The sequence below is a fragment of the Culex quinquefasciatus genome, chromosome 3, assembly GCF_015732765.1.
Source record: "Culex quinquefasciatus strain JHB chromosome 3, VPISU_Cqui_1.0_pri_paternal, whole genome shotgun sequence".
Taxonomy (NCBI): Eukaryota; Metazoa; Arthropoda; class Insecta; order Diptera; family Culicidae; genus Culex; species Culex quinquefasciatus.
This window is the reverse complement of record NC_051863.1, coordinates 182,083,848-182,107,954: the sequence shown is the minus strand read 5'-3', so window position 1 is coordinate 182,107,954 and position 24,107 is coordinate 182,083,848. Positions and strand designations below refer to the sequence as shown.

At 35.6% G+C, this 24,107-nt stretch overlaps 1 protein-coding gene across 14 annotated transcripts in view; it reads right to left on the bottom strand.

Annotated features, from left to right (window-relative positions):
• The window catches only part of LOC6040746 (gamma-aminobutyric acid receptor subunit beta), a 144,688-nt gene that overhangs the window by 43,414 nt on the left and 77,167 nt on the right, over nt 1-24,107 (bottom strand). For all 14 annotated transcript variants that reach the window (XM_038263979.1, XM_038263981.1, XM_038263983.1 and 11 more), the window contains exons 5-6: nt 14,044-14,270; nt 7,804-7,886 (exon numbers count right to left, since the gene is read on the bottom strand). In XM_038263979.1, coding sequence (XP_038119907.1) covers nt 7,804-7,886; nt 14,044-14,270 — 310 coding nt within the window. The remainder of the gene's footprint in view (nt 1-7,803; nt 7,887-14,043; nt 14,271-24,107) is intronic.

The following is a 24,107-nucleotide window of genomic DNA, read 5'->3' as shown; positions in this document are numbered from 1 at the left end:
TTTCTAAAAAAAAAAATATGTATTTTCTCAAAAAAACACTAAAAATTTCATTTGGGTAACAAATGATCGGAATTTTTTCTAATATTTCGAATGTAATTAATTTTGAAATTTGGAGTATTGTTCAGAAAATACGCAGTTTTGTGAAAATTTTAAGCATTTAAATAAAATATCAAAGCTACCGAAATTTATTAAAATATCTCGATCATTTGATACTCATATTGCGAAAAACTGAAATTTTGAGCATTTTTTCGAAAATGCGTAGTTTTGTGAAAAATTTGAGTGTTTTCAAAAATTATGTTACAACTTTCAAAATGTATGAAACAATCCCGATTGTTTGATATCTATATTGTAGGGGGGAAATTTTGGGTAATTTTTTTTTCAAAAATATGTGTTTCGTGAATTTTTTTAGTATTTTCAAGAAAATTATTCTATTTCCAAAATGTAGGAAAAGTATTTTTTTTCGAAAATACGTAATTTTGTGATTTTGTTTAGTATTTTGAAAAAATGTTGTTATTAAATTTGAAATGTATAAAAAAATTCTGATCATTTTATACCCATATTGTAAAAACATAAAATTTTGAATATTTTTTCAAAAATATGTAGTTTTGTAAATTTTTTTAGAATTTTCAAAAAATAATGTAGTAAATTTCGAAATCCTGAACGTTTGATAGCCGTTTGATGCATCGTTAAAAAACTAAAATTTTGAGATTTTTTTTCAAAAACATGTTGATTTGTAATTTTATTTAGTTAAAAAAAAAACAAAAATACATTCGAATACATGAAATATCCCGATCATTTGGAACCCATACTGCAATTACAATAATTTTGAGTGTCTTGTCGAGAAACATTGCATTTTCAAAATACAGGAAAAATACGTATTTTTGTGAAAATATCTATGAAATTATAGGTACAATCGATAGCTGACGTCATCCCGATTCCAAAACGCTATAATTTTTTGATGTGGTATGATTTTTCATACGATTATAACCAATGTCTCCCATATAGTCAAAATCCTATAAGTTCTGTGCAATTTTAACACACTTCAGCAAGATGTTCTCGTTGGTTAAATAACTGGTGCTGAGATACAGCCTTTTGCAGTTTAATTTTTGTGAAAAAAGAGTTTTTTCAATGTTAAGAAATTAAGCTTTTGTGAAATTTTCTGTACTTTTCAATAAAAAATATTTTTAAATTTTAAAACCATACTTAACATTTGAAAATGCCGAAAAAACGTCTTTTAACCAAACTAAAATGTCATTATTTTTCTAAAATTTCGAAATACTTATATTGAATATTGCAGAAAATTTCACATAAGTTTGAAAATCAAACCAAAAGTTTCCGATATATCGCGAGTTGAAAAATGAGGGCTAATTACTTTCCACTGAGAAAAATCTTATTTAGGCTTTGAGAGGCTGTAAATAATCAGTAACCGGTCCGATCAACAAAGTCAAAAATGGAGAATTGTAGGAAATTTTCTCAGCTTTTACCAATATTTTAACTATAGATAATTTTCCTTCATTAAGTTTTTGCCTTCCTCACCTTACTGAGGAAAGGCTATAAAATCACTCGAAAAATGAACTTCTAAATTAGACCACCTAGACCCACCTTCATGTATACCTATCGACTCAGAATCAAATTCTGAGCAAATGTCTGTGTGTGTGGTGGGATGTTGATCAAAAAATTGTCACTCGATTATCTCGACATTAGCTGAACCGATTTTGTCCGTTTTGGCGTCATTTGATCCGTCTTGGGGTCCCATAAGTCGCTATTAAAAATTATGCACTTTAGTTAAGTACTTCAAAAGTTATGCTAAAAAAACGATTTTAGCAAAAGTCCGGAAGATTGTAAAAAGGGTGGTTTTTGTAAGAATTCCCGTCATGCTATACATTTTCAGAAAGGTATTTAAAAGACCTTTCCAACGCGTTCAAGACATTGAAGATCTGACAAATCTATCAAAAGTTATAAGTACTTAAGTGTTATTTACGCACTTTTTCGAGGCCGGATCTCAGATATTTTGATGAAAATGCTGTCCGGATCTCTCATGCGACCTGTCATTGGAAAGGTATTCAAAATACCTTTCTAACGCGTCCAAAACATTGGAGATCTGACAACCCTATCAAAAGTTATAAGCACTTAAGTGTTATTTACGCACTTTTTGCATTTTGGATAGCACCCTTTAAATGTAAGGAAGGCGCCAACCACCCAAGGGTGGATTAAGTAACGTTTTTAATTGCAAAATACTAAATATTTTCCGAAAAAAATCACCTGAAATCGGCGCACTTTATTAACAAATATGTGAAGTTATTTTCGATTGCAAATATGATTTTGCATCTGAAATGATTTTGAAATTAAGTTTGACATCATTTTACATTAATCAAAAAACTTTTTTGATTTCGAAACTCCATATTTTCCACTTTTTAAACTCTAGCGCAAAAAGTGGCCTTTACACCCTAAACTCTTAAAAAATATGAAAATTAAAAATGACATATTTTTAAATTGGACATTAAGTGATAAAACTAGAACTCGGGACTTTTTTTCCGTGTATCATATTTTTATGAAATGTTCCAATCATAACTAACAACTTTGCCAAAGTCACCTAATCGATCGGAAAATCTCATCTTCAGATACTATTTTTTTAATGTTCACATGCTCATTTTTATGACCAGCCTTAAACATTGTATGGAGCCTTGAACGCAAAAACTAATGATATATAAGTGAATTTATTCTTAAATTTCTGAAATTTTTTTTAATTGTTTCAACTGTTTCACCAAAATGGCAAATTAAGACATATTTGAATGTACATTTTGTAATGGACGAGTTAAAAAAAACTTATCTTAATATTTTGCGAACTTGCAGCTGTTGTCACGATTTTAAAACTTTTGAATTTTAAAAACCATAAACTGGGGTGAAGAGGGACAAATGTTTTAAAAGGGGTAATAATTTTGAAGCATCGTTATTTATCATAGTCTCACACTTTTATATTGGAAAAACTAGCTTGGTATGTTGACCTTATACACATGTGTCCCCATTCACCCCAATTGTCGATTTGAACTTGGTTAAAACGGTATGTGCGTACACAAAAACAGACAATGAATTGGGGAGATAATTGTGAATTTTAAAGTTGTTGCTGTAGGATTTGGCTTGTTGTTTTAGTGTAAAGACAAGTTTTGACAGTCGGCTTATTTTGGGTTATTTGATTTTTAGGTGTTCGTTTTGTTTTTTGCTGAGTTTATAGAATAACACGTTCTGTGCGATAGTATTCCACCCATGGGTGACATTGAGACTAGCCGTATAGTCAACCTTCTGCGGTTGCTGTAGTAGAGAAGGCGACCGATAATTAACCATTATATTATATATATGGAAAAATGAGAAATCAAAAGCTTTGAGAAACAATAGAAAACTAGAAAAATAATATCCGGATCAAAGAAGAAAAAAATGCGGGTATGAAATGTAAGTTTTCTGGTTTGTTCCACAATTTCCTTTTGCGTGTAGTACAAAGGTATGTAAAAAGACTGAACAGAAAAATTTAACTAAAAAATGTAGTCTTTTCACTATTTGAAAAGGAAATTTCGACTGATTGACTTGTGATAAATTTAACAAACAGGGGTCGCTTAGTTAGATATTATAATGTAAAACTGGAAACCCCACTAAGGTTTTCCACTGTATGTGTATTATTCATCGCAAACTTAAAAGTTAAAAATGACTTAGCGTTCGACAAAACAAAGAAAACTTAAAATAAAAAAACAAACACAGAAAAAACTGAAACAAAACAACAGAAAAACACGTTACTCTGCTAACAACACAACGCTCAGCTCAAAGTTGTCGTTCAAAAGGCAATTTGTGGGCTTTCGTTTTCGGGCGTTACTCTCTGCACGGGGAGTTTTGGGGGCGGGCAGAAGGTTCCAGAACTCTTCCGGATTCGCTGTATAACTCGTCACACACTCACTTGAACTGAAGGGCACAACACGAACACAAGGTTAGAAGACACTAGACAGAAGTTTTGTGTGTGGTTTTTTTTCGTGTGTGTTTGTGTGAAAACAACTTAAGATACACATAAAGAAAAAAACGAAAGTTTGACGTTTCAAAGTAAAAGCAACACTAAATCAAGTTACAATTGTTGACTTTTTTGATTTTGTCACTTGACAGCTCTACAAAGATTTGTGTGTTGTTTTTAACAAATATTTTGTTGTATGCATTTTCGATAGTTTTGTTTCTATCTCTGGTTTTCCAGTTGAAACCTGGAAGCAGGCAACACTTCAGTTCAATCAGGGGAATTGCATATTTTTCTTGGTTTTGTAGTTTTCCTGACCCGTCCACGGGCGTCCCAAGATCGTAACCGAAGTGACCCTCTTCAAAGTTTCAACATTTTTCTTCTAACCACCTGTTTCCTTTTTTTTTGTTGAAGAGTTACAACAAAGTCTTTCGTAGCAATCTAAAGGCCAAGTATTTTCAGAAAACAAAGCTTTGAATTTTGGGTACGAGGTTAGTTAAGCCTACGCTAGTCGGGGTAATTTTGAGATGTTTTTTTTTATTCCTATCGGATTGTACGTTGAATAACAGCGAAGCATTTGAGTACGACGGGACAGAGCGTGAAATGTTTGGCACACAAGTTTCCGGGTCGGCGGACAGCGTGACGCCTTGCTGTCCTCAGGGGAAGAAATGGTCCGAGGATCGTGGCTGAGCTGCCGACCTGTCGGTTATCGGAGGGGTTACCATTCTATCACCTGAAGATTGTTTGGTTCTTAAGAAAAAAAAAAGAATTTTTTACAGGACTTAAGGGTGCACAGCAACCAAGGAAGTTGTTGTCTTCTTATTCCAAAATTGACAAACTTACGGACCCAATCCTGCAACAATCTGATTGTAAAAATAGGAAAATTTTGTTGTAAATCGCTTAATAGACAGTACGTTAGGGAATGAATAAAAAATTATATCGATAGTTCTCATAGCTTTGAAAATACTAAAATATCTGTAACAAAAATCTTGGTGCAAAAGCTCTGGTCGATGTGCACCGTTAACTCAGATTTGACGATGTCACAGACAAAAAGACTCAAAATCATATGTTTTAGTTAGACAGGATACATTTTATTGCCTCGAACAGTATCAATGATTTACAACCACGCATAGTGCGCAGGCGTTACGCTTTGTATTTCTTCGATTACAGTTAAACCTCGCATGCGTTACGCTCCATATTTCTTCGATAACTCTAAAAGGACATAATATTATTGCAATCTTTTTGAAGCTAATTGTAGATTGGAACAAGATGCACAAATTGCTTCAAAGGGTTGCTAAAATTTTATACCGTGTCTGAGACATCGACGAAATGCAATGCGTAACGCCTTTCCCTAATCGTGAATTGTGTTCATGAATGTGAGAACCACGAAGGAATTAATTCATGATTATGGTGCATTTGCACAATAAACGTGAATACATTCCTTCGTGGTTCTCACATTCTTGAACACAATTCAAGATTACGGGAATTGATCTTTTTTCAATGTTTGCGAGGTTTGACTGTGCTCTAAAAGGACATACAGTGAAACCTCTTTTTACGCGATGCGTTACGTTTTTCTAATTTTTCGATTTCTCTGGAATGACGCAACATTTTTGGAATCTTTTAAAATCAACTTATAGATTTTGTTCAGATCTACAAAACGCTTTTTTAAAGCTTGCAAAAATATTGTATGGTTTAAGAGAAATCAACGAAACAAAAAACGTAACGCCACCGCATAAAAAGAGGTCTCTGTAACATATTTGCCACCTTTAGAAGCTTATCGTAGGTTGGAACAAGACAAACCAATTGTTTAAAAATATTGCAAAAATATTATGCCGTTTTTGAGAAATCGACGAAATACAAAGCGTAACGCCTGCGCACTGTGGGAGGTTTTACTGTACAACATGATATCAAGTAATCACATTCATAACGTGGGAAAGATGAATTGATTGAATGAATGAAAAGACCAAGGAAACGTTTAATGTGTGCGATTGAGTGTGTGTTGGTATTATAAATTGTGTTATTTATGGTACAGTTGAACCGCAGGCGTTACGCTTTGTATTTTGTCGATTTCTCAAATATGACGCAATATTTTTGCAGTCTTTTGAAGCAATTTGTTCGTCTTGTTCCAATCTACAATTAGCTTTAAAAACATTGCAAACACATAATGTCATTCTAGGGTAAACGAAGAAACACAAATTGTAACGCCTGTGCACTATTCGAGGTTTAACTGTATCTCAAAATTTGCGAGTGAAAGTAGTGATGACGAATGAGGAGCTGTCACTGTCAGTTTGGGAAAAATGTTTCCAGCTGTGTCAAACTCACAACAACAAGATTTGTGTGTGGAATTTGAAGGAACTGAGCAAATTTATGAGTGTATTTTTTTTCTGTGGGTGCGTGTGTAACAAATAAAAAGCGATTTATCTTTCAGCCATCGCGATTAGAGTCCCAGCAGGGGGTGGTTGAAAGAAACAGAAATCTAAACGGTGTAGTTTTATGCCCCAAATATACTCGCACACAAGTTATAACGATGACAAAAATGGAAGAAAACTGTCAATGAAACGGGACGAACACAACGGAAAATGGCACATAAAGACATTGAAATATGAGCTTTTACCATTCACACACAAAAGCACTCACACCCACGCGCGCGCTAGGAACGAGCTTTGGGCAAACCGATTTCGGGCCAAATTTAGCTCACGAGCTGTCTTTCGTCAATCGGATGACCTGGGCCCCCGGGTTTCGACGACGATGACGAATTTGGTCAACGGCGGAGGGGGGTGGGGATACCCGGGCCATCATGTGTCAGCTAAAGGGAATCCGGTTCGCCCAAGTTGTCGTCACTCCTTGCGCCGGGTTCGCAAACATCAAACAAAAGATTATGTAGTCGGGGGAAAAATGAAGATACGGTACATTGTCAGTTGAAATTTTTTGAATGTTTGAAAATTTGAATTTCATTTTTTGAAGTTTTGTCAAGGTATGATACATTTGGGCTCCCTGAACACGCTTAAATCGAAATAATGAAATTTTATTGCACTTCTTGCGAAAAAATAAAGTTGTAAATTTCGGTTTTAAATGCTGAGAAGTCATGACAAAGAACCTAGCGTATCCATTGTTTTTTTTCTCAGAATGAAACCATGGAGGCGCCTGGCTTCTCAGCACAAAATTACATCATTTGTACTCAAAATTTGCAACTTTATTCCTCCACAGAAAATTCTTAAAAATAAAATTATGTTCATCACAGCGTGTACTGGGAACCCAAATCTATCATACCTTGACGAAACTGTAGCGTTTACGAATCTCAGCAGTCACTGTACCACGTCCAAATTCCCCCTCCCCCCCAAGCTGATTGAACGGGTCAAAGCACTTCTTTTTTTGGATTTTCCCTCCCTCCGATAAATGACAGCAAGCGGCGCTCACACGGTTCTCGGGCTCTTGTGTGAAACTTCTGTGAAACATGTCATATTTTGTCCCACCGAGGTTCTTCTCTTTGCGTTTGTTTGTTTTGTTTGTTTGTATCGCGAATCTTCTTCGATTTTTTTTTTCATTCAGCTTTTTCGTGGAAAGAATGGGGCATCCCTTTTGTGTATTTGGTTTTGTTTGTTTCATTTGCTGTTTGTAGCTTTTTCAAATCTCAGAAACCTACCACGAGATTCGCAAACACTTAGAGAAAAACGGTTGTAAAAATCGAGAGAATGCGAGAGTGGAATTGCACCTTTTTCAGTTGCGGCTCGTTTTTTTTGTGGTTTGGTTTGGTTTATTGTTAGTTTAGCTCTTATATAAAGTGTGGAAATGTGGCAACTTCGGAAGATACTTACAGCTTTCTATTTCTATATGACATAACTGTCTATCCATTGGAAAATATTGTAAATTCATTGGACATGATGCTGTGATTGTTAATCTGTAAAAGTAATTAGCATAATGAGACAACGTGTACTTACAACAAAATCCAATGTTTCTGATTGATTTTCGCTGTTATCATTTTTTTCAGTGTGTACTTTTTGGCTTTGGTATTTATCGTTAATGTAAACTTCTTAAAAAATTGTTTAGCATAAGTTGGGGTTTGGGCTTTGAACACAGTTTGGGTTGACATCAATGGGAGAGCAGGCAGGATGGTTAAATGAATTGTGGCGTGAAAGAGCGAGCTGGTTTTTGGGTTCGGCAGCAGTATTTCGTTCGTTAGAATAGATAAGATCACATCAAAGTAGATCGGATCGCGTACGGTTTGTGGTGGACAAACAGTACTACTTTTGTAGGTTTTGATGAAAAATATTTCGGTAGCACCATCACACACTGGAGGGCTCGTTCCGGCAGAGCTTTGGGCTTGCACTCTGCACTTGGAGGAGCGCGCAAAAGTGTGCGACGGTGCTAGGGAAAAACCGTACTGCTCGGCGTGGTAAACTCGTTCGGGCAACTATCTAAGGGAGTGGTGGGTGGGTTTTGGGATTACACAGTGTCGGGATGTACAAGGGAGGCACGAGGAGCTGGGAGACAACAAAGGTGCTGAACACTAATTGATTGGAGCTGCTCTAGGAAACTGACTTGAACATTTCTTTTGTTTTTTTGTTTGGATGATTTTTTTGAGTATCTATTCTCTGCCCAATGAAGACATTTTTCATAATAAGTAAGTCTCCATGAATTTTAGCAGCTAAAAAAATTTGCTATCAAAATATTCTGAAGTATGTATCCTTTTCAAGTGCTGCATTTTTTTTTAAATAAAAAATGCATTTTTTAAAATTATTCAAACTATCTCTAACATTTGCAAAGCCTTAAAGCAATTGTTTTTGATAATATCTCACGTTAGGCTTGATTTTAAGAATAAATAAATGTTTTTTTAAAGGAACAAATTTTTTTCTACAATTTTATTTTTGGAAATTAAAATCAGACGAATGTTAAATGATTTATAGCTCCTTAAAAATTGATGCTACTTGGGTAATTTAGGAAAAAAACATCATTTTTCCTGATTGCTTTTCTTTAAACGGCTGTATCTAGGCAACCGTTGATACAATCTTCAATATTTTTGAAAGCTTATTTGTGGGACATTTTCTGAACTCTTCGAAGCAAATATTTTTGTAGACAGTCAAGCTTGGTAATGAAAATTGACTTTTACAAAAACTTAAATTTGACATTTGTTTTGTGACTCTTTGTACGTTTTTCAAAAATTATTTTTTTTAAACTGGCAACACTGCCAAATGTATTTTGACCAGCTTGTGTAGTAGCTGCCATTTTTGTCAACCTTAAATGAGATTTTTTCAAAAATGGTTATTTTTTGTAATTTGCAATATTTGGTGTAAAAAGTCGAAATGAAATGTAAGTTAAAATTTTTTTTTGGGTCACACATTTTTTTTAATCCTTAGAAAAATTGCAGATCAAAAAATCCGCTCTCAATATACAGTTTTTGCCTTCCTCACGTTACTGAGGATAGGTTATAAAATCACTCGAAAAATGAACTTTTCAATTAGATCTCCTAGACCCACCTTCATGTATACCTATCGACTCAGAATCAAATTCTGAGAAAATGTATGTGTGTGTGGTGGGATGTTGATCTTAAAATTGTCACTCGATTATCTCGACATTGGCTGAACCGATTTTGTCCATTTTGGCGTCATTTGATCCATCTTGGGGTCCCATAAATCGCTATTAAAAATTATGCAGTTTAGTTAAGTACTTCAAAAGTTATGCTTAAAAAACAATTTTAGCCAAAGTCCGGAAGAATTTAAAAAGGGTGTTTTTTGTAAGAAACCCCGTCATGTTATACATTTTTAGAAAGGTATTCAAAAGACCTTTCCAACGAGTTCAAAATTTTGAAGATCTGACAACCCTATCAAAAGTTATAAACACTTAAGTGTTATGTATACGCTTTTTGGAGGCCGTATCTCAGATATGTTGATGAAAACGTTGTCCGGATCTCTCATGCGACCTGTCGTTGGATAGGTATTCAAAAGAGTTTTCCAACGCGTCCAAAACATTGAAGATCTGACAACCCAATTAAAAGTTATAAGCAATTAAGTGTTATTTACGCATTTTTTGCATTTTGGATAGCACCCTTTAAATGTGAGGAGGGCGCCAACCACCTGAGGGTGGATTAAGTAACGTTTTTGAATATTTTATTAGCCTTTTTGCATGGACAGCTGCCAAAGTTGTATGAAGACAAGTGCGTCCATCTCGGGAATTACTGGGATTTTTCCAAATCCGGGAATTCTTAATTCCCGGATTATCTTTTTCCCGTAATAGAAAATTATTACAAATTTTGGTCTGGAAGTTCAGATTTGGTTGTTGAAAATTATGAATATTTGAATACTTATAAAATAGTTAAGCATTTTATTACATTTGAACTTTACAAGGCATATATCAGCATTAACTTGGCTTATTTAGGAAAGTTGTTAAAATTCTAGTTTACAGCTTCAAATGTTTGATATATTTTTTAATATGTATTTTTAATAAGATTGCAACATATAAAGGAAAATTATTTTTCCGAAAATTGCAAAGTTTTGGTGCTTTGGTGTCTTTAGAAGAGTTGTTGCAAATGAAAAGGGGCAACTTTTGGATTGGTTGAAAATTAGGGTGGTTCACGATTTGGGTGATTTTGAAAATCTAACAGGAATATTTTTGGGATGTTTTTGTCTTCTAGAAAGTTGTTGTACTCGCAAATTCAAGCAACTTTTTCGAAGACACCAACATTTTATCTCGTAATCTACGCCTTCTACGACCAAATTTAGTGAGAGCATCTTAGCAAACCTTAAAACAGCCAATTTGGACTTTAGGGTCAAAAGTTACAGCCATTTTAAGGTAAAAAATATGCAAATTTGAAACTCAAATATCTCGAAAAGGACGGACAGATTTTTTAAGGTTTGCTCAGATGCTTTCTCTATATTTGGTCGTAGAAGACCTAGATTACTAGATAAAATGTTGGTGTCTTGGACAAAGTTGCTTGAATTGGCAAGCCCAAAAGCTTTCTAGGAGACAAAACAATTCCCAAAAATATTCCTGAAAAGTTAGATTTTAAAATCACCTAATCGTGAACCACCCTCATTTTTAACCAATCCAAAAGATGCCCCTTTTCATTTACAATGTATGTAAAACATTAAATTCTAATTTTAATCGAAAATTTAACATATACTATGTAAAATTATTTGCTGTCGTTTCTGTTTTTTTTTATTTTCAAATAATTTTCATAGCTTTTCTAGAAATGTGTTATTTTTTATTTTGTTATTTTTTCTTTATTGGAGGTGGACAAAAGCCCCCTTGAGCTGTGTCTGGTTATCGATAAAAGACACTTTCTCAAAAAGGCACAAAACCACCTCATCTTATCGCATCAACAAGTACACAAAACTCAAATGATACAAGACGGGGTCACTCTTAAAACTAACTCAATAAATTAAAAAAATATCACAGTTCTAAAATCTACGTGTGTATCGTCAGGTTAGGGATGGGATTTCAGGTGATTAAGGAATCGTTTTTTGATAGTGTCACGGGAGATGTCAAAGTCAAACAGATCTGAGCACAAGTTAAAAACACGACACATACTTGAAACTGGTTCGTTCTGCCCATAGTTTGTGAGAGCCCTGTGGACAGTCAAGAACGAGTGATTGCGGAGTACGCGAGGGCGAGTGTTTATGTTTACCAGTTGCAAAACGGCAGGACAATCGATGGACGATCGAAGGAGATCTGCAACGAAGGTCGCCTTGGAAACGTCACGCCTTACTGTAAGAAGTTCGAGATTAAGCATTTTACAGCGCTCTGCGTAACTCGGTGGATTGGCGGGATCAGGCCAGATAATGTGACGTTGCGCGTACTTAACGAACTTCCGCTGGACCGACTCCACGCGTTGAATCGCGTTCTGGTAGAAGGGAGCCCAAACAATACAACAGTACTCTAAAGTAGAGCGGACCAACGAACAATAAAGAGCTTTGAGACAGCTTAAATCCCGGAAGTTTTTAGCTATCCTAAAGATGAAGCCAAGAGTTTTGGAAGCCTTGGAGACTGTATACGTAATGTGGTCAGCAAACGTCATTTTGCTATCCAGCATCACACCTAAATCTTTCACACAGGAGGTCCTAGGTATGGTGGTGTTTGAAAGTGTGTAGTGGAAAGACATTGTGTTGCGCTTGCGTGTGAAAGAGATAACCGAGCACTTGGAAGCGTTCAGAACCATCCTGTTTTCGGAGCACCAGTTGGCGAACAGGTCGAGCTGCTCCTGAAGAAACTGGCAGTCGGTATCATTCTCGACAACGGTGAACAGTTTGATATCATCCGCATACGACAGTTTGTGACAGCCTAAAAGATGATGCACGTCGTTCATGTAGAGGAGGAAGATCAGAGGGCCCAGATGGCTTCCTTGCGGAATGCCTGAAAAACAGAGAAAGCAGCGGAAATCACGTCACCGATTTTAACGCTCATTTCACGGCCAGTGAGATAGGAGCGTAGCCAATCGAGCATGGGCCCGCCGAAACCTAGGCGTTCCAGTTTCGCAACAGCAATGCGGTGGTTCAGCTTGTCGAAAGCCGCTGATAGGTCCGTATAGATGGCATCGATCTGCTTCCGTTGCTGCATGGTTCGAAGAATGAAGGACGAGTAGGAGACCAAGTTAGAGTTGGTGGAACGTTTCGCCATGAAGCCGTGCTGTTCCAGGGCGACATAGTCACAGCAGTTGAACTTAATGAAATCCAGCACGATTACTTCGAACAGTTTGCTGACTGCGCAGAGGGCAGCAATTCCGCGATAGTTCCGGACATCACGTTTTGGGCCCTTCTTGTGGACTGGGAAAACAAAGGACTTCTTCCAGCAACACGGGAAAACTCCAGTAGCAAGCGAGGTATTGAAGAGTTGAGCCAATGGTTCCGCGAGTGCATCGCAACACTTTTTTAGCACAAACGCGGGGATGCCGTCTGGGCCGCAGCTGGTAGAACCTTTGAGAGAGGCGCAGGCACGACGGATGGACTCGGAAGTGACCACCGGGTGAGGTCAATGGGAGGTCGCAGTGGAACGTTGCTAGCAGCCTTAGCAATATGCGTTTCCCCTACTGCTTCGTTGGTGAATACGCTGCTGAACTGGCGACGAAACAGATCGCTTATACTCTCGGTGGAAGTAGCCTCTTCACCGTCGAGTATCATCGCAGTTGGTAGACCTGTCTCTTTCCGCTGCTCGTTTACGTGGTTCCAGAACTTCTTGGGGTCTCGTTTCAATCGGCTTTGGATTCGGTGTTGGTGACGACGAAAAAGTTGTTTGTTCAGGATACTGTACTTCCGGTTTCTTGACCTATAATGGTTTCTCCATCGATCTGTCGGGTGTTTGGCGTATTTCTTGAGGGCAGCGTTATGAAACAAAGAATAAAAGTATTTATGAGAGACATATTTAGCAACAATCACATTCGATAAAAGTTGCAGTTCATTTTAATTCCAAAGAACAAAAAATCAAATTTAAATTTCATTTAAGTTATCTAAAAACTGTTGTCCTTGTTTAAATTAAAGTTCAGATTATCACTGATCAATTATTTCGTGCTAATTTTATGATTTTTGTAGCTTTAAAACCTAACAAATACAATAACAACATGAATTTTATTACTTACTATCTCAGGATTCTAATATTTTTTCCGTTTCCGGGGAAATTCAAAACCCGGGAAATGTTGACGCCCTAATGAAGACTAGTATGTATGAACTGATAATGCAAAATGTCTTCTTTGGTCAGAGAAAGTATCATCAAAATAAAAAAATCGTTGTCCGAAGTGTCAGAGATAAAAAAAACACCAAGTCAGCTTCCCTGAGACTGCTAATTTTCAATTCAATTAAGTTTTTTTTTATTGTAAGAGTGCTTATTTCGAGGGTGGGAAACAGGGGTCCGGGACGTCAGGCATCGGGGACATCTTACGTGTCTAGACACCTGCTTATGAACTAGGTAACGGAAATCATAGTCGAACAAAAAGCAGTTAAAACACTCATGTTCTAATTCTAGTCGTTGCGTTTTTTTTTCCGTTGCTTAGCGTAAGGGGGGACTTAGTGTGTGGCTTAGAGATTAGTACAGCTGCTGAAGTGGGTTGGTGTTGAGAGGTTTTCGCTTACCGAATACTTCTAGTTATAGATCCAGAATGATGTATTCTTATAAATTCATTACTAGTAGTCGCTATATGAAAGTATGATTGTTTCTCGTTTACAAAAAACGTGTCGGGTACCCAAATATTCTTTATGAACTCAGATCCAACTGACAGTGTTTCTACACCCGGCCTTTTTCTGTAAGCTAAACGTGGATCAGTCCAAAATTGTCGAAAGTAGAAATCCAATGTGAAATCCTGTGTTTTTTGTGGTTTTTAGTAGTTTGATTTGAACAATTTTGGTGTTTTTTGTGGATTTTTGTTTGGGGCACATTTGTTTTGTTATTTTTTTTATGTTTATGACCGATTTTGAGCCGATGAGTGTTTCGTTCAATTCCAGGGGGCGACGACGACGACGACGACGAAGACGGTGACGACATGGACGAGGGAGACGGCGAAGATGTTGGCGATGTTTTTCGTAAAGTTTTTGTGGATTTTCGTTGTGATTTTTTTTGTGGGGGAAAAAGAGAAGAAGAGAAAAGAAAAGATCATCGTTACAACGGTGGGAACTTGGCTGGTTTTGGCGACAGTTGACAACAAGCTTTTTATTGGCTATTTTGTGTGTCACATCGAACTTAGCTTAAAATTACTGTTTTGATTGGTTTTCGATGAAACAAAAGTTTAAATTAAGAAACAAAAATAATCACACCAATATGATAACAAACGGTTCCAATATGCAAAATCTCTAGGTTTTTATAAACGAAAAAGCCGATAACAACACAAACGAACGAGCCAAAGCAACAGACTGTCCATAATTAAAATTAAACGAAAAGTGCTTTCGTCAAAGTTTTCGTCTCTCATCTTTTGAGCTTTTTCTCGAACGCCGGATCTTTCCAGTTCTTATTTGCATTCATTAGCATTTCGGTACGTCATTACGTTGGGCAAGTGGGGGAAAAAAAAGAAAGATTCTCGTTTGTTAATTTTAATTACAGAAATCTGCGCTTTTTCTCGTTTCCCTCCCGAGAAAGAGAAGTATGACCGTTCTCGGGGACCGTCCCGGGAGTCCCGTTCTCCGGGGGTTCGTCGCTTTCCGGTAGGCTTATCAAACACTTACACTGAGGCGTATTGAACGAAACGGAACGGAATACAATTATAAAATGAAATAACTTAAAAGAAAAGGTATATAATTTACTGCAACAAGAAACACGAAGACATTCACGAGGCAAAGACGGAGTTTTTTTTGCTGTTCCGGTCGGAAATAATTTACATTTTTGTTGCGTGAAAAACACAGACAGATAGAGAGAGACAGACAGACAGAGAGACAGTGGAGTGATACAGAGCCGGGAAATTAAACACGGAGAAAATTCGTACATCCTTCTGAGAATTGTGGACTGATTTATCTGGTTCGCAGGGAAAATTTCGCATTTGTTCGAGTATTTTTCTTTGCTGGTGGGGGTGGGGAGGATGCTATTGTTGTTGCCTATCGTTACAGTAATTGAAACGAAAAGATGAAAATAGCATCCCGGGGAAAAAGTTTTCTGTGCTCAAGAGAGAAAGGTGAAGTGAAGCTTATGTGGGGGTGGGGTTGCGGTGTGGTGGTTTCCACTGGAAACCGATAAGAAGCAATGGCGGTTGGCACGGGAAAAGGCGAAACTGGCAAAGTTACGCAGATAAACGGGTAAATTTCCGGGCTTGGATTTACGTGGGGTATGGGATGTATCAGTTGCAAGAATTTTGTTTGAGTTGTTTGGATGAATAGAGTTGAAAAGCATCAGCCCCAATTGTGATTGGCATTTGGTACTTAGAGGAAATCGGATGGGAACTGCTACGTGAACAGAACATGCAGCAGTTTTGTCAAAGCTTTGAACTTAAAAGGTTGGCAGAGAACTGTGGTGTTTGATTTTATTTAGGTTGCTTCGTGATTAACTTTAAATTCACACTAGGTTGTAAAGTTGTGAAAGACTATGACTGACTCGTCGTTATATGGCTTTTTATGATCAAATCAAACCAAAACAAGGTTTTTAGGTGCTTTGCTCAAAGTAAACTCCAAAAATATAAGTGGAAATTTTGTCTTGAACTAATTTTTCAAACATCAGAGCTTTAAAATTAAGAAAATTCTCTAAAATTTCCCCAAGAATATATAGTGCTATCTTGCTACTGTCAAAAGAATCTTTTTTTTCTTTCAATCATAACTTTGCAAATACTTCAGCGAAAGACTTTCTACAGGTTTCATATTATAGAAAATTGTCCAAGGAATTCTATAAAAATAAAATGTTAACCCTTAAATGCCCACTTATATTATATTTTAACGTTTTAAGTATTGAAATTTAGTTTTGACCCATTCCTTATATTTTTATTTGTTTTATTTTATCACCATCGTGTTCCCCGGACAAGTTTACATGATAATCAATGTAGATCTCAAACTAAAATGAAATATTGGTGAGATACAGCGATTTTACTGAAAAAAGTTTGATTTTCACAGTACTCGGAAGTACATGGTGTACTTTTCAACAAAAAGGTTATGAATCCCTCATAGTTTGGTTTTTATATGTGAGAAACTTATTTCGGATTAGAATACATAGGACAGAGTGCAGCGCAAAATCAAACTTTGTTCAGTAGAATCGCTGTATCTCGCCAATAGTTCATTTTAGTTTGAGGTCTACATTGATTATTATGTAAAATTGTTCGGGGGACACGATGCTGATAAAATAAAATAAATAAAAATATAAGAAATTGGCCAAAACTGAATTTAATACCTAAAACGTTAAAATAAAATATTAGTGGGCATTTAATGGTTAAAATTTTATTTTCATCGAATTTATTGGACAATTTTCTATTAAATGCAACCTGTAGAAAGTCTTTTGCTCAAATAGTTGCAAAGTTATGATTTAAAGAAAAAAAAAAGTTTTTTAGAAAATCGTAAAAAAGCGGTGTCAAAAATAGAGGGGTGGTCCAATCAGCACCAAACTTGGGATTTCTGTTAACTATCAATAGATGAACGTTCCCTCTAAGTTTGGTTCAAACCGGTGAATGTCGAGTCCAAAAGTGTAAGTTGACCCATATTTACATCTTGATTCTGGTCTAAAATGCAAAAATCATGTATTATACCAGTTTTGAACAGGCTTTATTTTTTTTACAGAAGTAAGATAGCATCGTACCGTAAACTGGGGTCAATCGGGACACATGGGGCGAATTGGACCAGCAGTTTTAACCATGTTGGAGCACAATATTTTGATTTTTCTTGTTGGTTTCGGTTAGAACAGACTCACACCAACAAAATGGGTACATCCATTTCCAAATTTAAAAGCTTCAAGTGCTCTAAAAACTGCTGCCCCTATTCAGACTGAAGTCTCGATTTGCCCCAGATTACGGTACTATTTTCGGGAAAAGGTACAGTCAAATGATACAGTTTTATACCAGTTTTAAACAGATTTTATCTTTTTACAGAAGCAACAAAGCATCATACTTTTTTGGAAATACGATACAGTCGAAAGATACAGCAAACTCAAAAGTGGTATAAAGTGCAAAAATCACGTTTTAGACCAGTTTTGAACATGCTGTACCTTTTAACAGGAGCAAGTTAACCTTATACCTTTTTTCAGGGAAAAGATACTGTCCAAAAATACAGCGCATTCAAAACTGGTATAAAGTAAAAAAAACTGGCTTTAGACCAGTTTCGAACATGCTGTATCGTTTGAAGTTTTAGAGAATTTTCTCAGAGATTTACGCTATTGAGTTGCTTCGAAGTTTGCGACCCAAAAGGCATCCAAAAATCATTGTTCTACCTAGATTTGAGCATTAAAAAAAGAATCCCATACAATAGTGAGCCACCCTAATCCATACTTTGAGGGTGCCTGTATGTTTGTGTGTGGGTGTGATTTTGTGTTTCGGTTGACACACCCGATTTGCAGGGCGATGATTTCTGTGGCTGCCCAACCAGAGCGATACAAACAGTCAGTGTTTGCTAGTGAGTATGTGTTTGTGTGTGTGTTCGTTTTTCCGTGTACTTGTGGGTGACTGTTTGCTGTATTGGCACAAGGTGGGTGGGTGGCGGGCGGGCGAACTTTTATTGTTCCCTTTTTGTCGTAGTGAAGTACGTACAGGGAGGCACCTTTCGGCACACAACATTCGCTCTGGAAGAAATCTCTGTTCTAAGGGTTGGACTAAGATAGGCGTTTGTTGTTTTCTGTGTTTTTCTTTTTTTTTGTGGGTGTGAGTATTTGTGTGTGTGTGTTTTTGTGCACTGTTGTTTTTGTTTTCGATGGGAGCAGTTTGCAGCAATGGCCGCTTAGCACCCCTTAACGAGTGCGTATGTTTGTGTGTCTGTTCGCACAAGAGAGTTGGCCCGAAACCGGAATAACACATTTGAATCGACCGTTTTTCCCTTGATTGCTTGCCTTTCCGAACCACCAGAGGGGGTGCAAACTTCTTTTCTTTCAACGTGACAACGTTCTGTTTGAACAATCACGTGACTGTCGGGGGGGCAGTTGATCTTGGCAGGGTTCCCAGGTCCGGGAATTTATCGAGGCACAGTGCCTGTGGACACTTGCGACGATGGCCGGGTTGACCTGGTTTGGAGGAAGGGAGAGTCCCAGCAAAAAAGGGTTCGAGCAAGATTTGTTTTATGAGCTGGTATGGCCTGTGGGGCCTGGCGGGTTGGATGGCTGGCACTGCGTGATTGGTGCCAAAAGGATTTCGTTTTTGTCTGTGGGCTGAGCCGGGGAAGAATGGAATGCTGGTGCATTGAAATCAACTCAAAGAGTTACAACTGCGGGAGGAATTTTTATCTCGGGAGCATTCTTTGATGGCTTTTTCTAATGGTTTTTTTTTGTGGGATATTTGAGGAATTCTTGGAAAAAGAAAAAGGCGGTAGGAAGCCTAGCCTAGCCTGGCTTAGTTACACCAAGATTGCATTTGATTTTAGTCTACCTAATTGAAAATATGAAAAATTGAAATAAAACATAGCTTAGCTTAGTTGACTGTACTCTAGCCGAGCATAAAGCTCGCAATAGAAAATATAAAAAATTGAAATAAAACTGATGATCTATTTTCTGGTGCGTAACTACAGGTGAAATAATTGCTCAAAACTCCATTTTATAATTTTCATTTTAGAAATTTTGATTTATTTATTGATGTTAATTTTATTCCAAGTATCAGTGGCGAGTTTTTAATCCTTCAAATAAAGTTTACAGCTGTAATTTTTTTGAACATTGATAGGATTTCAATTGTTTTTTAAAATATTATTTAACCGGTTGAAACATGTACTGAGCAGTTCCCTCAGATTTCGTTCTTTCGTTTTTTTTGGATTTTTTTTAAATCCATTTTGCATCATTAGTTTGTCCATGTAATTTTCTATACAAATTTGGCAGCTGTCCATACAAAAATGATGTATGACAATTCAAAAATCTGTATCTTTTGAAGGATTTCTTTGATCGATTTGGTGGCTTCGGCAAAGTTGTAGGTATGGATATGGACAACACCGAAAAAAATGATACACGGTAAAAAATTTGTTGGTGATTTTTTATTTAACTTTTTGTCACTTAAACTAGATTTGCAACAAACACTATTTTTTTCATTTTGTGATATGTTTTAGAGGACATCAAATGCCAATTTTTCAAGATTTCCAGTTTGTGCAAAAAATCTTCGAACGAGTATGATTTTTTAATCAATACTGATTTGTTCAACAAATCGAAAAATTGGTCGCACAAATTTTTCAACTTAATTTTTCTGTGTAAAATCAAATTTGCTATCAAAAAGTACTTCAGAGAAATTTTGATAAAATGTATCGTTTTCAGGTTAAGGCCATTTTTAGATCACTTTTTTGAAAATAGTCGCAGTTTTTTATTTTTTAAAAATTAGTGCACATGTTTGCCCACTTTTGAAAAAAAATATTTTCAAAAAGCTGAGAAAATTCTCTATATTTTGCTTTATTGAACTTTGTTGATACGACCCTTAGTTGCTGAGTGTTGCCATGCAAATGTTTAAAAACATGAAAATTTATGTTTTCCAAGTCTCACCAAACAATCCACCATTTTCTAATGTCGATATCTCAGCAACTAATGGTACGATTTACAATGTTAATATATGAAACATACGTTAAATTTTCCGATCTTTTCAATAGAAATATTTTCAAAAATTAATTAAACCAGGGTTAATATTTTAAAAGGTCGTAATATTAAATATTTGGCCCTTTTGAAATGTTAGTCTTGATTAAAAAATATTGTTTTCAAAAAGATCGGAAAATTTCACCAATGTTTCATATTTTAACATTGTGAATCGGACCATAAGTTGCTGAGATATTGACGTTAGAAAATTGTAGGTTTTTTGGGTGAGACTTAAAAAACAACAATTTTCCTGTTTTAAAACACTTGCATGGCAATATCTCAGCAACTAAGGGTATCAAAAAAGTTAAAAAAAAGAAATATATAGAGAATTTTTCTCAGGTTTTCAAAAAAAAAATAAAAATCAAAGGTGGGCAAACACGTGCACTTATTTAAAAAAATGAAAATCTGCGACTATTTTCAAATAAGTCACCTAAAAATTGCTTTGACTTGAAAACGGTGCACTTTATCAAAATTTCACAAAAAAAAACTTTTTGATTGCAAATTTGATTTTACATAGAAAAATGAAGTTGAAAAATTTTTGTGACTTAATTTTGATTTTTGAAGTAATCAGTATTGATTAAAAAAATCATTACTCGGTCAAAGATTTTTTGCACATCCTGAAAAATTCTGAAAAGTTGGCATTTGATGTCCCCCAAAACCTATCAAAAAATAAAAAAAAATATAGTTTTTTTTTGCAAATCTAGTTTTAGTGGCAAAAAGTAAATTAAAAATTCTCCATTGTTTTACCGTGTATCACTTTTTTCAGTGTAGTCCGTATCCATTCCTAAAACTTTGTCGAAGACACCAAATCGATCAAAAAGATCCTTCACAAGATTCATTTTTTTTAATTTTCATATATAATTTTTGTATGGACAGCTGCCAAATTTGTATGGAAAATTATATGGACATATTAAAAAATACAAAAAATAAAATTCTTAAAAAGACTGATTTTATAGAGAATTTCTCTACTATGGTAGGACACACTTTAAGTAATATTTTCGTTTAAATTGTATAACTTGAAAACTTGACTTTGAAAGTCACTGTGTTTCTTGCAAATTTTAGCTTATATGTGAGAAAATTGAATCAATCATGTAATTTTTTTAAGTTAGTTTTTTAATGTTTTATTAGATAAAATTACAAATAAATGTTCCTTCAACTAAGTTTACTAACTTTTAATGGCATGTATTTGAATTTTAAGGTTAAGTCATTAAAAATTGAATTTTCATAAAAACTACAATTTTTGTTGCCATCAAACATTCACAAAAACAGCAACCCAGAACGAAAAAGTTTCTAATTCTTGCGAAAATAGTTTTTTTTTTGTATTTAGGATTTACCAATCTTCTTAATTTACTTATAAAATTGTCTCACAAAATAATCCTGAAAATATTTTGTAGCTTTTCTTCGTGTAAAATTTTATAAAAAATGCGATATTGCAGTCCGTTTTCCGATCCGTACTAATTTTTGCTGAGAAAAGTATGAAATTTTGAAAGTATTCAGAAATCCAGTTTTTAAGTGTTTTCATTGTTATAGTAAACTAACTTTTGAATCTTTTAAAAATTGTTGTAAACTATTTCTTGAGGTTCTTTTAAAACTTCTCCACCAATCCTAGTATGATTCCATCATCAACCTTTCAATGTCACCTCTATTTACGGTACATTTTTTTGCGTATTTTTTTTTTGTACTTAAAGGTGCAGAGCATCCAAGGAAGTTGTTTTCTTCTTGCTCCAAAATATGCAAAGTGACGAATCCGTTCTTGCAACAATCTGATTACAAAAAAAATAAATTTAGTTGTAGATGATTTTGGAAGACAGTATTTTGAGGGATGCATTAAAAAGAGTGTTAAATAGTAGTTTATGCAACAAGTTCCAAAAAGAGGTTTTTTTCAGCACGAGTCGTACATTTATCCAACGAGGTTCACCGAGTTGGATAAATACAAAGAATGCTGAAAAAATCAAGTTTTGCAACGAGTTCCATACAACATTTTTTGCAATTCCAAGAAACACACACTGAATGAAATTTTATGTCAAATTTTCATGTATTTTGTCAATAAATCGTTTAAATCAAAAACATGTTGAAAAGTGTTACTTTTCGAAACAAGTACTGAAAAGTTCAACTTTTCAGCACCCATTTGAGTGCTGAAAAGTAGAACTTTTCGGCATTTATTTTGAAAAGTGTTGCTATTCGATTCTGTTATTTTTGGTACAGAAAAGTAGGCTATTGCGTCATTCAAGAATGACAGGAAAAGTAAGTAGTTTCACGACGGAATTGCAAAAAATAATTTATAATTTGTCTCAATAAGCTGGGTGCACTCTGGTTGATGTGTCGTTAATTTCGTAGTAGATTTATAGCTAGGTTTTGTTTCAAATTAACCTTTTCTAGCGATAATATGTTATTCCAGTTCCAGGACCACTCTCAATGATGACACAAGTATCTACTGAACTTCAACAGTGCACACGTGAATCATATTAAAAAAAACAGACTAATTACGAGTTTCTGAGTGTCTTTGTGTAACAACCGCGCTTCTGTTGTACAATTTCACAATTTTCCACGTGTCTGAGCACGTCCGAATGACACCGAGTCTCACGATCTCGCGTGGCGGTACTTGATTTGTTCAAGCATTACACTCACATTCAAACTTACGTACCCAGGCACTCGCACTCTCATTCACCAGACAAGTTTCGAGTCGTTTTTTCGCCTTTCTGTAGATTGTCATCCTTTTTTTCTGTTAGTATTTGTGGTGTTTTGTGTTTTTGTGTTTTTTTCGTTGTATTTTTAAAACAGCTGCTCAGCTCAGAAATAATGACGAAACTCAACAATTTTGTAGAAAACTTAGGCAAACACGTCACGCCCACACACCAGGGTGGAGCTGCCGGGCACGGTTGTCTTGTGAAATTTGCCCGATTTAGGTTTTTTTTTCGAAAGCGAAAAGTCACATTTATTTGTATGTATTTTGAAGATTTCTATCTTCTCGATTATGGTCATATCTCATGCAACCACGATAAAATTCCAGAATGAGCGATGGAAAACTAATAAAATAAAAGCTAAACAAACATAAACAAAACGTAGAAGCAAAGTTCTGAGTTCTGGAAGTAACGCTTGAACTCAACGCGTGAAGAAATACTCAAAAGTTCCTAAAAAAAGAAGCACCGTTTGTGTGCCTTGGGGACCAGCTGTGTGCGTATTTTTTTTTATATTGTAATTAACTTAATTAACACACAGAACAAGAGAGGGACAAACTGTCGGAGATCACATTCTGAACTGAAAGGAGAGGGACAAAAAGAAGGAAAGCTCGCGTCACCAGCTGGAAAGTGAAAAAGTTGGTCAATTTTCCAGCAGCGTGTGCGTGATGAGGGAGGGGCGGAAAGTGTCATCCAGAGTGACGTTTGAAACGTTTCAAATGAAATTATCACACTTGGTACTGTACAGAAAAGGAGGGGAAAGTTACATGAATGTATGCAGACAGGGGCGGAAATTGCTTCAAGATTGATAGTTTTAGATAGACGAGACGGCAGTTTTGAGGTTGGGAGATCCATCGTCATCGGTGCATATTTGTTTAATGTTTACGACAAGGTTTATTTAATAATTAATATCTGTTTTTTTTAAAATTCATGTATTGTTTGAAAATGACTTTTACATAAAAAAGATAAATTAAATTTAAAAAAAAATGCACAAATTTTAAATTTTAGGGCTTTTTCAAACCATTTAAACGGTATCCCTCTGCCATATCTAGAAATTGGTAACTCTTCTCCATTTCTCCATGTGAGTAGAAGTGATTTGAAGAAATCTAATCAAAATGGTAAAAAATCAGAGAAATTTGAAAATGATTTCCAACGTAAGATTAGTCATGAAACCAAGGGAAAGATGAAAGAATTGCGTTCTAGTTTGTTTCACAGTCACAATACGAAAGCATTAGAAGTAGAAACGAGTTGGGAGGATTCTTCATAGCTGTCTTGATTTCAATCAAAATTTCGCAATCGTTTAACTCATAAAT